General features: G+C 39.7%; 1 protein-coding gene across 1 annotated transcript in view; it reads left to right on the top strand.

Moving 5' to 3' along the window:
- Positions 1–168: 168 nt before the first annotated feature.
- LOC140479880 (E3 ubiquitin-protein ligase RNF170-like) overlaps positions 169–15,627 on the top strand; it is a 34,452-nt gene continuing 18,993 nt past the window's right edge. The window contains exons 1-2 of the mRNA XM_072574227.1: positions 169–234; positions 9,254–9,362. Of these exons, the coding sequence (XP_072430328.1) occupies positions 9,275–9,362 (88 nt within the window). The 5' untranslated portion in view covers positions 169–234; positions 9,254–9,274. The remainder of the gene's footprint in view (positions 235–9,253; positions 9,363–15,627) is intronic.

Below are 15,627 nucleotides of genomic sequence, written 5' to 3'. Positions count from 1 at the left end.
AAACATCCTTTTGAAAATGGAACTAGTATTTTGCATTCTTAGATTTATTTATTTATTAATTGTTAGGTTTGTTAATGTTTAACTCATATGATTTGATTTGCCATTTCAAATTTTGAAGAGAAACACGCTCATATGATTGTATGTAATATAAGAGATCACAGATCTTTCACCAAACACACACCACTCCAGGATGTTACCGGAACACTACCTCGGTCCTGGTCGTACAGGAACAAGGTAAGAACTGGGATTCCTCTGAAGTAATGATAGAAAGTAAAACAAGATATCAATTTTCTGTTAATGTTTTGCCGAATCTTCCTAATTTCATGCATGCCAAGTTTATTCTGCTACCTTCCTTGTTTACTTATATCCTTTAACAAATTTTAGAAACAAACTATGTATATGAGACTATTGCAATTGTGTACTAGATTTCATACGGTCTCTTTTGAGTGCAATTTAAACATATCATCTTGTTTGCCCACCTCCCTGTTCAAAGGAACAACTTGTGTTTAAATCCAATACAAGGATTGTGCTGTGCTTAAACAAGGGAGACTACAATAGAATGAGGGAGGACTAAAGTAGATTGGAAACAAAGACTTTATAGTGGGATAGTTGACAAGCATTGGAGGACTTTCAAAGTGATTTTTCAAAGTGCTGAGCAAAAGTATATTCTAGTGAAAAGGAAGGACTAGAAGAAAAGGGATAATCTGCGAAAGGTGTCTGAGGAAATAAGGGAAACTGTCAAATTGAAAGACAAGGCATAAAAAGTGGCCAAGAACAGCAGGAAACTAGAAGACTGGGAAAACTTTAAAGGTTAACAGAAAGCCACAAAAAGAGCTACATGGAAAAGTAAGATAGAACATGAGAAAAAACTAGCACAGACTATAAAGACAGATACCAAAAATTTCTTTAAATATATAAAATGAAAAGGAGTGGTGAAAGTAAATGTTGGTGCTTTAGAGGATGACAAGGGGCATTTAGGCATGGGATATGATGAAATGGCTGAGGCATTGAACAGGTATTTTGTATTGGTCTTCACAGTGGAGGACACTAATAACATGCCAGTAATTGACAAAGACACAAAGGTAGGTGAGGACCTGGAATGAATTATTATTATGGAAGAGGTAGTGTTGGGCAAGCTAATGGAGCTAAGGATAGATAAGTCTCCCAGGGCATTAAGAGAGGTGGTGGGAGAAAAAGCAAGTGCACTTGTGGTAACTTTCCAAAATTCGCTGGGCTCTGGGGCATTTCCAGCAGATTGGAAAACAACAAGTGTGATGTTGGTTAGTTTAACCTCTGTAGTGTCAAAGATATTTGACTCTATTATCAAGGAAGAAATAGCAGTGCACCTAGATAGAAATTGTCCTATTGGGCAGATGCAGCATGGGATCATGAAGGGCAGGTTATGCTTAACAAATCTTTTGGAATTCAATGAAGACATTACGAGCAAGGTGGATAACAGGGACACAGTGGATGTGGTGTACCTAGATTTCCAAAAGGCCTTCAATAAGGAGCTGCACAAGAGGCTGTTGCATAAGATAAAGATGCATGGTGTTACTGGTAAAGTATTAGCATGGACAGAGGTTGGTTGACTAACAAGAAACAAAGAGTGGGGATAAATGAGTGCTATTCTGGCTGGCAATCAGTACCTAGTGGTGTGCCTTCAATGTTGGGACTGCAATTATTCACAATTTACCTAGATGATTTGGAGTTGGGGACCATGTGTAGTGTGTCAAAGTTTGCAGATGACACTAAGATGAGTGGCAGAACAAAGACTGCAGAGGACTGTGAAACTTTGCAGAGGAACATCAATAAGCAAGTGGGCAAATGGAATGCAATGTTAATAAATGTGAGATCATCCATTCTGGTAAGAGTAACAGTAAAAAGGATTATTAGTTGAATGGTAAAAAGTTTCAGCATGCTGCTATGCAAAGGGACCTCCGTGTCCTTGTGCATGAATCACAGAAGCTTGGTCTGCAATATAACAAGTAATTAGGAAGGCAAATGGAATTTTGTCCTTCATTGTTCAAGGAATTGAGTTTAAAAGCAGAGAGGTTATGTTGCGGCTGTATAGGATGCTGATGAGGACACACCTGGAGTACTGTGTGCAGTTTTGGTCTCCTTACTTGAGAAAGGATATACTAGCACTAGAAGGAATGCAGAGGAGGTTCACTAGATTGATTCCTGAGTTGAGGGTGTTGACTTATGAGGAGAGACTGAATAGACTGGAATTATATTCATTGGAATTTAGTAGAATGAGGGGGGATCTTATAGATACATATAAGATTATGAAGGGAATAGATAAAATAGAAGTACAGAGGATGTTTCCATTGGTAGGTAAAACCAAGAGCTAGCCTCAAGATTAGAGGGAGCAGATTTAGGACTGAACTGCGAAGGAAATTCTTCACCAGATAATTGTGAATCTATGGAATTCCCTGCCCAGTGAAGTAGTTGACGCTACTTCAGTAAATGTTTTTAGAATTAAGTAAAGGAATTAACAATAAAGGAATTAAAGGATATGGTGAGAGTGCACATAAGTGAATCTGAGTCCACAAAAAAGATCAGCCATGATCTTATTGAATGGTGGAGCAGGCTTGAAGGGCCAGATGGCCTACTCCTGCTCCTAGCTCTTATGTTTACACCTTTCACACCTCTGCGTGTCCAAAAGTAGTTTGCAATCAATGAAACAACTTTGAAATGTACTCATAATGGAAATAGAAGAAATGTGGCAGCCAGAGATGAGGGCCTTTGTTAAATTTTTACAGAATCACCTTGCTGTATTATTTAGATTCGGGTCAAGGAAGACCAAAGAAGCCAATGGCTTCACCTTCACCTCTCGACCACTAACTTTCTGGGCTCTGACTTCATTTGAGTTTTTGGTCCTGATTCCCCTTGTGCAGCTCCACATGAGATTGATTATTAAACTTTAAGTCAGTGAACTTGCTTTTATAGGGTGCATTTGGTGAATGAACAACTCTCATTTATATTTCAAAATGTTGTATAAAACATCTAATGTATTGGATCTGCTTTACATGTAATTTACTCAGGCTACCTCACATTGTTGTAAATAACTTACATCATCCTACATAACTTTTATCAGTAAAGATTTCATTTTTGACAATTAAAAATGAATGGTGACAAAATAATTCTGAATACCTCAGAGAGAAATAGATAACTGTATTTTCTTTGCTTTGCTCGCATTTCTTATAACTTATTCCGAAACATAATCTATACCACAACTGATTAGCACAAAAGGTGTTTGCTAAATGTGACTGCATTCTTCAAGGTATCAATCAATCATTTGAATATACAGTAATATATTCTGTTTACTGTTATGTGCTGTCAGTTGCACTGCAACTGCAATGTTTTTTCTTGTCATGTTTGTAGTAGGTACTTGCAAATTTCATTGTGATAACATGCTTGCCAATAACTCCTGCTAGCTGATTGTTCTGATTTAAAATGGCTAATCACCACTTGCTTTCATTTTAATTCTTAAGCTGTAAACAAATCTGAATGGCCTTTGATGGCATAGCGAATAGAATATACAGGTGGGGGGTGTGTGGCAGGGTAGAGTTTGATAAGGTGCCAAGATGGTTGAGATAAGGTAGAAATTGTAAGAGGTGTAGATGGGGGTTAGAGAGCTAAGTATGGAGTTGGTAAACAATTACACAGGTGTTAGACTATGTATTTAATAGTCTAACTTTTCCAAGTGACTTTTTAACTTAATTAAAATGGTTTATACTCTCCAATTATAATGGAGACTTTTGGAGGGTTCTAGGTCTTGATGAATTGCCTAGTGGAATCTTCAACTTGTGAGGCAATTCCTTTGGATTGTTATATAATGGAGATTCTGCAGAGATCTCCTGTGTAATTCTCATCTACTCTGAAAAATGGTTCTATGTCTAGTGGAAAATATGGACCACTTGTTCGACTCAACTCATTTTGAACTGGCCTAGCAAAAAGCCACTCATTTATGGGAGATTAGGGAAGTTAGCAAAGTTCTTTTCATTCATTCACAAGAAATGGGTGTATTACATTAGACTTCCTGATTACCTGCTGCACCCGTGTGCTAGCGTTTTGCATTTCATGTACAGGTTAACCCAAATCATGTTGTCTTGCAGCTTTCGACATCTTTTCTCCCTGGTGTTTTCCCCACAAGCAACTTGATCGAAGTATACAAGATTCTGAAGGGTCTTGACATCCTTGGTAAGGATGTTTCCTCTAGCAGGAGAATTTAGGACAAAGGGTCACTTTTTAAAAAAAGGTTGTCCATTGAAGGTAGAGATGAATAGGATATTTTTTTTCTCTCTCAGAAAGTCATGAGTCTTTGGAATTTTCTTCCTTAAAAGGCCACAAAAGTAGAGTTCCTAAATATTTTTAAGCAGACTAGCACGAGGCTGGAAGAGCACAGCAAGCCAGGCAGCATCAGTAGCTGGAGAAGTCTGGTGTTTTTTGGTATAACCTTTCTTCAGGAATGGAGGTGGGGACAGGGGGAGTTGCAGATAAGGTGGGGGGGGGGGGGGTGCGGTGGGCAGGCGAAGGGTTTTCGATGGGGAGAGGGGCAGATTGGTGAGGTGGTGATAGGTGAACACAGGTGATAAGTACGACCTGGTAGGTCGATGGGAGGGACGAATCCTGTTGGTAGCTGGAAAGAGGGGTCTGTCAGAGGGATGGAAGGGAGGAGGAGGAACTGGAAAGAGAGTTGGGGGATGGGTGGGAAGGTTATTAAACATTTTTAAGGCAAGGTTAGTTGGATTCTTGACAAGCAAGTCAGAGCAATGCTATTGAAGCTAGGTGGGCTTGTGAATAGCAGATCAGACATGGTATTATTGAATGGCAGTGGAAGTTTGAGCGGCCTGGAAGTCTATTCCTGCTCCTAATGCATGTTAAGCAGGACCATTTGGAGTACACATGATTGCAGAATCAATTAATATATTTTGGTTGGGTGTAGGGGAAGCTGGACAAGCAAAGGGGATAAGGAAAGGGAGGTTACAATGGCAGCTTTAGATGTATAAAGATGGGAGGAGGATTGAGAAAACCATAAATGCTGACACAGACTGCTTGGGTCAAATTGCCTGTCTCTGTGCCTTATGTCCTATGTCATCTTTGGTAATCCCCTGAAGTGGACAGGAACTTTAAAATACTGGTGCCAGCTGCCACATTGTCATTCAGGAACAGCATCTAGAAGCCAATGTTCAGCAGGCTGAAGAGGATGGCAGGACAGTGATCACATTTGCCTCCCCATTGAAGAATGTAAAAGTAATTACACAACTTGCTTAGAGCAGTATGGAGGGGGAGGGGAGGATTTTGAAGGGGTGTATGTATTTCAGCACAGTACATTCATTTCACAAAGGATGCGGACTTGCAGGAACAGAAGGCCTGGGTCTTGCCTCCAGTAGTGGATTCCTCACTTGAAATAGTTGCATATATGTCACCATCAAGTCACCAAGGAACGCATCTATCAACTGGAAGGATTTCAATTCCCAACTGGCCTATGACTATACGTCAGGTGTGATATTGCCTGCCTAGATACTATCATGACTTATTAATGCTCTGCCAGTACAGGTTACCTCAGAACTTCACATCAATCACAAAATGCCAAGATGGATCCCTGGGGACAAAATATATCCCTTGAATACTCACCCCTACATGGAAACCCAGATTGAGGCACAGATATTCCTATGATATCTTGGCAAATGGTTTATGCATAGTATTATAAGAGTACAACACAGAAACAGATCATTTGACTCCAGTTTTTATTGGCTGTTACACTCAACATTATTCCCCTCCCAAGCTCTCTCTTTTTAATTCACCCTGATAGTATATTCTTCTATTCTTTTCTTTCAAATGTGCTTAGCTACCTCTCCACTTGAATGCATCTATGTTATTCATCTCATAGAATCATTGAATTTTACAGTACAGAAGGTCATTTGACCCATCTATACCAGGTCCTGAAAGAGCAACCCAGCTTGTCCCACTCTCCAGACTTATCTCTGTAGCCCTCTCATGTCATCACTTTCAATATATATCCAGCTCTCTTTTGTAACCTCCTTTGGAATCCATCTCCAGATGAGTGCTATTTTATATCGAATGAATTTTACATTTAATGCTAATCTAGAAGTTTTAAAATAATTAATGTGCCTTAAATCATGTCCAGGAAATATGAAAGTCTCTTTCCCCTTCCTTTTCAAGATCAAATGCAGTACACGGCTCCTGAGATTTTCACTTACATGAAATAAATCAGGGGTGAAACCAAGATGCTGGTCAATAAAATGGGTTTACTTATCCAGCAACAGTGTTAGGTTCTTCTCCTGAAGACAAGACTTGGTGCCACTCACATTCCAGGCAATGTTTGCTAGTGTCAAGACTAATGATCAGTGTCACAATGCAGTAAAAGTTCCACACTGAAAAGACTCAAAGATCAAATATTTTAATAATTAGCAGGAGTCATAGTTAATTAGTAATTTTAGAGCAATCTTTAGTCCTAACTGACATTTCTTTGAGATTGCAACTTACTCGATTGCAGCATCAACAAACAAAACTTATAAGCCATGAAAGGAATTGGATTTATTTGGGCTTGGGCATAATATCTTCACTGTCATTATGGGTAGTATATTCAATTAAAAATCAGGATATTTTACAGAAGAATGAAATTGCTTCTGGAGATATATTTGGCCTATTGAAAAGTGGGTCTTTTTCCCTTAAACGAAATCTGCTGGAAATTAAAAAGGCAAACAAATGAAAGCCGCTAATTTGTTTCCTTCATGTTTGGAAGACTAAACACCAGACTGCCAATAAGTTTAGTAGAAAAGGAGGAGGCTGGAAGAACACAGCAAGCCAGGCAACATCAGGAGATGCAGAAGGTGACATTTCGGGTGTAACCCTTCTTCAGTTTAGAACATTGTTAGAAGGGGATTTGGGATCCTTGGCTTTATCAGTAGAACCAAAAGCAGGTACAGAAGCAAGGATGTTATGAAACTTATCTAAAGCTCTAGTCAGACCCCAGCTGGATTATTGTGTTTAATTTCACGATTATGGAATGTTATGAAGACATTAGATGCAATACAGAAGTGATACACTAGGATGTTACCAGAGACGAGGAGCTTTGATAAAGTAAAAAGAGTCGAGGGTTAAAATGAAATTTGATTGTGATGTAATAGATCATGCGGGGTATTGAAAGGCTTAAAAAGGACAAAACAATTTCAGTGTCAAAAGGGTAAATAAACATAAATTTATGTCATTTAGTTATGCAAAGAGAGTGAATTTTCACAAAACTGACACATTGCTAATTCAGAAAAGCAGAAATAGTGACATTATCACCTTATTGATAAACCTTTAATTCAACTCTCTTATCACTTATTTACCATGTCTGCCCACCTATATAATATTCCTATCTGGATTGGATAAGAGAGGCAAAGACAGGACTGTTAAACTAGGCTAGTCATATATCATCATTTATGACAGGTAGTTCTGGTCTTATTTTAAATGAAAAATGTAATTTCTGAATTTAAAAGTTCCTCAAAGTTCTGAATGTTTAAATTTCAAAGTGTGAAATAAGCTTTTACTTATAACAGGAGGTTTTGTTACAGCTCTTGTGCTAACTGAATCAGCGAGCAAACTCTATAAAGCTGACCTTACTTCACTTTCGTCCTTCAGATTCGACCAAACCAATGATAACGGAAAGGTAAAAGGTCTGAACAATCAATATCTGGGTCAGCCAAAGGACAACCATCACAAGAATTACTTTTTATTAAAAAACGTATTCTTTCACAGGACATGGGCAATGCTGGCAGAGCCAGTAGGTATTGGTCATGCCTAAACATCCTTGAGAAGATGAATTACGTTCTTCAACCACCACCATCCACGTGGTAGAGGGGCCACCTTCAGTATTATTAGAAGAGATTTCCAAGATTTTATACCAGAGACAGTTTAGGAATGGTGAAATGGTTCAAGTCAGGAGAAGCTGAACTGCAAGACATTTTCCTCCCATGAAGTCTTATCTAATTATAAATTACAATGAACTCAGACTTTGTGGCATTAATCACCAATGTTCAAGAGGAATAGCTCATGTCTGTTTCAACTTAAGATCAATATATGTTTCCACTAATTTAGTCCAACATGAATTCCATTTTTTTTGTGGGACAGGATTTTAGGAATTTTCCAGTGGTGGACATAGAAGCTGAAAAAGCCTGAAAATACCAGCAGCAGCCAGCATGCTGATTTCCTGAACCCGTTCCTTATGCTGATTATCTTTGTTGAAATGGGTTTCAGGCAGCAGGGCTATCTCCCCCTCATCCAAACGTTTAGGCTGGTTAAGTATTTGTTTTAGGTTCAGAACTTTTGCGTTTGCTTCTAGTTTCCTGCACCAGCAGGGGAGGGAGGGAGGCTAGTTAACCTGCCTGCAGGTGTCCTCCTGATGGCTAGAACATAGAACATTACAGTGCAGTACAGGCCCTTCAGCCCTCGATGTTGCGCTGATCTGTGAAAATAATCTAAAGTCCATCTAACCAACACTATTGCATTATCATCCATATGTTTATCCAATGACCATTTAAATTCCCTTAATGTTGGCAGGTCCACTACTGTTGCAGGCAGTGAAGGGTTAGTGAGACTGCCTTGAAATTCCACCAACAACCCAATACTGTACCTGCCTAAAGGCTGTAACTGGGATTGGAGGTGGGGTAAATTGAGCTTGGAGCTGCGGTCACACTTTTTAACTGATCTTTGACAATTCTTTGGTGCACATCTTCTTCTTGAGGGGGTCTTGGTGATTTCACAACTGTCTAGGTAGTGCCAATCTCTCCCAATGGGGCTGTATGTTACTCCACTTCAAGGATTTAATTGGGCCTTCTGCCTCAGGAGATTTCCCACAATCTTTAATAGGAGGGAGATTCTGAGAATGGCTTTTTAATTGACTATCTCTGAACAGGTCGCAGAGGACCCACACACCATCAGATTTAGAACCCTCATTTGGCATCAAACCAAATCATCATCATCTTTTAAGTTGATGATTCCATTTATTATGTCAGTGAAAGTCATCTATGGGCAGTAAACATATTTGCATTAAACTTTATTAAAATTAACAGCCAATTTAACATATAGGAAGACTGAGTAAAATACAGAAAGCATAGGCCGTATACTTATGAAAATTCATAGTTACTAGCAAAAGTAAGTTAGATATTAAATATTTATAAGATAATCACATAATAAAATTAATAATTAATAATTCTGAAATATTTCTTATGTTTCATTCCAGGAATTGCAAACTTGTTCTAAAATGAATTTCCACAGTGAGCAACACTGTCCAATTTGTCTCCAGGTGCCCACATTTCCGGTGGAAACTAACTGTGGCCACTTGCTTTGTGGTAGGTTTGACCAAGTGAAGGTGCTTACACTGCTTTGTACTGAGATGTACTTCTTAAGGGTAAGATTGTTTCATTCTTCTCTAATTAGATCTACCAATGGTTCATACAAATCTTCTCAAGTTACTAGATATTCAATCACAGTGCCTGTCCCTCCCAAAGTCTTTCTGAAATTAAAGTGCTAGACATGCACTTGCTGTACCCTCAAAAATATTAAACCAAATTCAACCACCCTGAGTTCTTTGCGCATTGGTGATCTGAAATGATTTAAAACAACTCATGCATTCCTCCCTTATCATGCAGTTTCATTGTGGTGTACTGCAAAAGCTGCCAATGGAAATACAGAGTCATAGAGATGCACAGCATGGGAACAGACCCTTCGGTCCAACTCGTCCATGCCGACCACATATCCCACCCCAATATAGTCCCACCTGCCCAACCTTATCTTTTCCCATTTGCCAGCACTTGGCCCATATCCCTCCAAACCCTTCCTATTCACATACCCATCCAGATACCTTTTAAATGTTGCAGTTGTATAAGCCTCCACCATTTTCTCTGGCAGCTCATTCCAAACATGTATCACACCATGTGAAAATGTTGCCCCTTAGGGCTCTTTTATATCTTTCCCCTCTCACCCTAAACCTATGCCCTCTAGTTCTGGACTCCTCACCCCAGGGAAAGCACTTTGTCTATTTATCCTATCCATGCCCCTCATGATTTTATAAACCTCCATAAGGTCATCCCTCAGTCTGCAATGCTCCAGGGAAAACAACCCCAGCCTATTCAGCCTCTCCCTATAGCTCAAATCCTCCAACTCTGGAAACACCTTTATAAATCTTTTCTGAACCCTTTCAAATTTCACAACATCTTTCTGATAGGAAGGGGACTAGAACTGCATGCAATATTCCAACAGTGGCCTAACCAATGTCTTGTACAGCCGCAACATGACCTCCCAACTCCTGTACTCAATACTCTGACCAATAAAGGAAAGCATACCAAATGCCTTCTTCACTATCCTACATACCTGCATCTCCACTTTCAAGGAGCTATGAACCTGCACTCCAAGGTCTTTGTTCAGCAACACTCCCTGGGACCTTACCATTCAATGTATAAGTCCTGCTAGGATTTGCTTTTCCAAAATGCAGCACCTCACATTTATCTATATTACATTACACCACAGTGTGGAAACAGGCCCTTCGGCCCAACAAGTCCACACCGACCCACCACCCACCCATATATTTACCCTTTACCTAACACTATGGGCAATTTAGCATGGGCAATTCACCTAACCTGCACATCTTTGGACTGTGGGAGGAAACCGGAGCACCCGGAGGAAACCCACGCAGACACGGGGAGAACGTGCAAATTCCACACAGTCAGTCGCCTGAGGTGGGAATTGAACGCGGGTCTCCGGCGATGTGAGGCAGCAGTGCTAACCACTGTGCCACCGTGCCGCCCACAAGACCATCTGACAATTAAAGACCATCTGCCACCCCTCAGCCCATTGGCCAATCTGATCAAGATCCCGTTGTAATCTGAGGTAACCTTCTTCGCTGTCCACTACACCACCAATTTTGGTGTCATCAGCAAACTTCTAATTATACCTCTTATGCTCACATCCAAATCATTTATATAAGTGATGAAAAGTAGTGGACTCAGCACCAATCCTTGCGGTACTCCACTGGTCACCAGCTTCCAGTCTGAAAAACAACCCTCCACCACCACCAGTTTTGTATTTGGTACTTTGAGCCAGTTCTGTATTCAAATGGCGAGTTATTAGATTTTTTTTTTAGATTAGATTAGATTTACAGTGTGGAAACAGGCCCTTCGGCCCAACAAGTCCACACCGACCCGCCGAAGCGCAGCCCACCCATTCCCCTACATTTACCCCTTACCTAACACTACGGGCAATTTAGCATGGCCAATTCACCTGACCCTGCACATCTTTGGACTGTGGGAGGAAACCGGATCACCCGGAGGAAACCCACGCAGACACGGGGAGAACGTGCAAACTCCACACAGTCAGTCGCCCGAGGTGGGAATTGAACCCGGGTCTCTGGCGCTGTGAGGCAGCAGTGCTAATCAGTCTCTCATGGGAAACCTTGTCGAAAGCCTTACTGAAGTCCATATAAATCACATCTACTGATCTGTCCTCATCAATCCTCTTTGTTACTTCTTCAAAAAACTCAATCAAGTTTGTGAGACATGATTTCCGATGCATATAGCCATGTTGACTATGCCTAATCAATCCTTGCCTTTCCAAATACATGTACATTCTGTCTCTCAGGTTCCACTCCAACAATTTGTCCACCACTGAGGTCAGGCTCACTGGTCTGTAGTTCCCTGGCTTGTCCTTACCACCTTTCTTGAACAGTGGCAAATATTTGCCGACCTCCAGTCTTCTGGCATCTCGCCTGTAACTATCGCTAATATAAGTATGTCAGTAAGAGGCCCAGCAATCACTTCCTTATCTTCCCACAAAGTTCTAGGGTACACCTGAACAGGTCCTGGGGATTTATCCACTTTTATGTGTTTCAAGACATCCAGCACTTTCTCCTCTGTAATATGGACATTTTTCAAGATATCACCGTCTATTTCCTTACATTCTATGTCTTCCATATCCATTTCCACATTAAATACTAATGCAAAATACTTATTTAGTATCTCCCCCATCTCCTGCAGCTCCATACAAAGGTCGCCTTTGCTGATCTTTGAGGGGCCCTATTCTCTCCCTAGTTACCCTTTTGTCCTTGTATTTGTAAAAGCCCTTTGGATTCTCATTAACTCTATTTGCCAAAGCTATCTCATGTCCCCTTTTTGCCCTCCTGATTTCTCTTAAGTATACTCCTACTGCCTTTATACTCTAAGGATTCATTTGATCTATCCTGTCTATTGCTGACATATGCTTCCTTCTTTTTCTTAATCAAAACCTCAATTTCTTTAGTCATCCAGCATTCCCTATATCTGCCAGCCTTTCCTTTTACCCTAAAAGGAATATACTTTCTCTGGATTCTTGTTATCCCATTTCTGAAGGCTTCCCATTTTCCAGCCATCCCTTTACCTGCAAACATCTGCGCCTAATCAGCTTTTGAAAGTTCTTACCTAATAGCATCAAAATTGGCCTTCCTCCAATTTAGAACTTCAACTTTTAGATCTAGTCTATCCTTTTCCATCATTATTTTAAAACTAATAGAATTATGGTCACTGGCCCCAAAGTGCTCCTCTAGTGACACCTCAGTCACCTGCCCTGCCTTATTTTCCAAGAGTAGGTAAAATCGTACACCTTCTCGTAGGTACATTCACATACTGAATCAGAAAATGTTCTTGTATATGCTTAACAAATTCCTCTCCATCTAAACACATAACACTATGGCAGTCCCAGTCTATGTTTGGAAAGTTAAAATCCCCTACCATAACCACCCTATTATTCTTACAGATAACTGAGATCTCCTTACAAATTTGTTTCTCAATTTCTCTCTGACTATTAGGGTGTCTATAATACAATCCCAATAAAGAGCTCATCCCTTTCTTATTTCTCCATTCCACCCAAATAACAATCCTGAATGAAGCCTACTGCACCCAATATTCTCAGGCAGTCTCCCATCCAAGTACTAATCAGGCCCGAGTCTGCTTATCTTCAGAGAGCAGACAAGACTGGGTGTTTTCAGACTAATCTAGTCTTATCTGTTGGCACTTGGGCCCATATCCCTGTAAAATCTTTCTATTCATAAACTCATCCAAATGCCTTTTAAGTGTTGTAATTGGTTAAAGACAAGATTAGGCTATACTTGCCGCCTCATGCCAACTTCAAGCAGCATAGTAACATTCACTCTCTGTTTATATATCAGGAATGGCCACATGGGTACATATCATGGCATGAGTAAGAAAATTTAGAAAAATATTATCTCCACTCACTTCAATTCCTGAAGAGACTAGGACACATAATGATAATAATTCCATTAGCATCAAAAACCCTCTGCTACTTTTTTCAAGTTGTTACTGTTTTTAAACATAGAAACAGAGAAATTAGGTGCAGTAGTAGGCTATTCAGCTCTACCATTCATTATAATCATGGCTAATTGAAGACTGATAACTGCCCAGGGCATGAAATTGACATCCCAGAGTACTTAAGTACTCTAGGGAATTATTAGCTTTCAATCCCATCAATCTCCCCAACATAATTTCCCTAATAATACTGAATACCTTCGGTTTCTCCCTCTCACTAAACTTCGTGTTCCCAACATTTCTGGTATGTTATTGTTTCTGTGGTCACAAAGGAGAACACCAAAGTGTGTGTTTAGTTTGTTAGCCACTTATATGTTCCCTATTATGAATTCCTGTTTCTGACTGTGAGGGACCTACATTTGGCTTCACCACTTGTTTTCTCTTCACATACTTAGAGATGCTTTTACAGTGCATTTTTAAGTTCTCTGCAAGCTTACCCCAAATTTCTTGCACTCCTTGTGAGTTTGTCTAGTGATCATCAGCAGCCTATTCAAGTATTAGAAAAATAGAGCATATTTTCATAATCACTCCCAAATTATTCATCCAAATGAGAACCACTATCTCAATATAGCTTGTCTGAGTTCTAGACTTTTTGTTTGTCTCCATTCCCTAGTTCCAGATTGTTGGATGCATTGGCAAATTGAACTTGGAATTTCAAAATGGTCCTTTTTAAAATTTAATTTCAATATATTGCATTGAGTTTGAAAACACAAGTTCTGAATACACAGCAATGGTCATTTTTGATAATAAAAAACTGCAGCTCAGCAAACCTGTCAGATTTAATATTTTGCCATTACTAAAGGAATGTATGGCTACATAAGGTTATAACTTAAATTGCAATACATTATCTACTGTTTAGAAAATACTTGTGCAAGTTTACTGACTGCTGTATTTTTTTTTCTGCATTGCAAAAGAATAGAAAGCTGTGATCGAGTTAGCTGGAGCAGGATTGGAGGAGTCTTGCGTGAAGTATAAAACACTGACATAGACCCAGTTGAGCTAAAGACCAGTTTCTATACATTTTTCCTTTATTTATTCATGGGACGTGACCCAACTAAAATTGCTGACCATCCATAATTGCTCAGAAGGTAGTGGTAAATTAGTTCCTTAAATTGCTATAGTTAATGTGGTGTGGATACACACAAAGTGTGGTTAGGATCATAGTTCTAGGATTCTGACCAGGCAACACTGAAGGAATAATGATATAGTTCCAAGTTAGGATGGAGCGTGGCTCAGAGAGAATGGTCTAAGTGGTGGTGTTTCCAGGTATTTGCTGTTCTAGTCATTCTGGATAGAGGAAGTTGCAGGTTTGGAAGATGCCGTTAAAATGAGCTTGCCAGATTGTTGCATTACACCTTGAGGATAGTTCATATTGCTGCCACTGTGGATGGGCTGCCAATCAAGGCTGTATTGTCCTGAATTGTGCTGAGATTATTAAGCATTATTGGAGCAGCACTTATCCAGGTAAATAAAGAGCATTTGATCAGATATACATCTTCTATCTTTTAGATGGAGTAATTTTGAGGATCCAAGAGGCAAGTTACTCAACATAAGAGTTATCAAATTTTGTCCTGCTCTTGCAGCTATGGTATTTTGTGGCTGATTGAGTCCAGTTTATGTGTAATGATGACCCTTAGGATGTTCACGGTGGGGGAATTCAGTGAAGGTAATGCCATTGAATAGGAGATGGTTAGATTGTTGACACTTGTGTGGCATGAATATTACTTGGCATTTATAAGCCCAAGACTGAAAGTTGCCCATTTCCTGCTTCATATAGGCACAGATAGCTACAGTGGTTGAAGAATTCAGAATGGTGCTGAACATTGTGCAATCATCAGTGATAATCATTCCCCACTTCTCACCTTGCTACCTCCTGTGCTTATTTGTTTAAGTATTTGTCAGTATTCTTGATTAGTGCTGCAGAACTTCAACCTGATCCATTGGTTCTGAAGTTGCTTTGCTATGTCTATTGCATGCATTTTTGTGGTTTCATTAAAATTTAGCTATGCCTGGTGTTGATCCTGCCATGCTCTCCTACACATTTTTAAAATAAAAGTAGGGTTGATTCTGACAGTAATGACAGAGTGAGACATACGCAGCAGTAAGTCTTTACAGATTTGAACCAATACAATTCTGTTGATGATAGGCCTCAGTGACTCATGGATGCACAATTAAGTTGCTAGATCTGTTCTGAATCTATATTATTTAGCATGGTGTAGGACCACACAACATGATGATAGGCATCCTCAGTGTGAAGGCAGAA

The sequence above is a fragment of the Chiloscyllium punctatum genome, chromosome 7 (genome assembly GCF_047496795.1).
Source record: "Chiloscyllium punctatum isolate Juve2018m chromosome 7, sChiPun1.3, whole genome shotgun sequence".
Taxonomy (NCBI): domain Eukaryota; kingdom Metazoa; phylum Chordata; class Chondrichthyes; order Orectolobiformes; family Hemiscylliidae; genus Chiloscyllium; species Chiloscyllium punctatum.
This window is presented reverse-complemented; position numbering and strand designations above follow the sequence as displayed.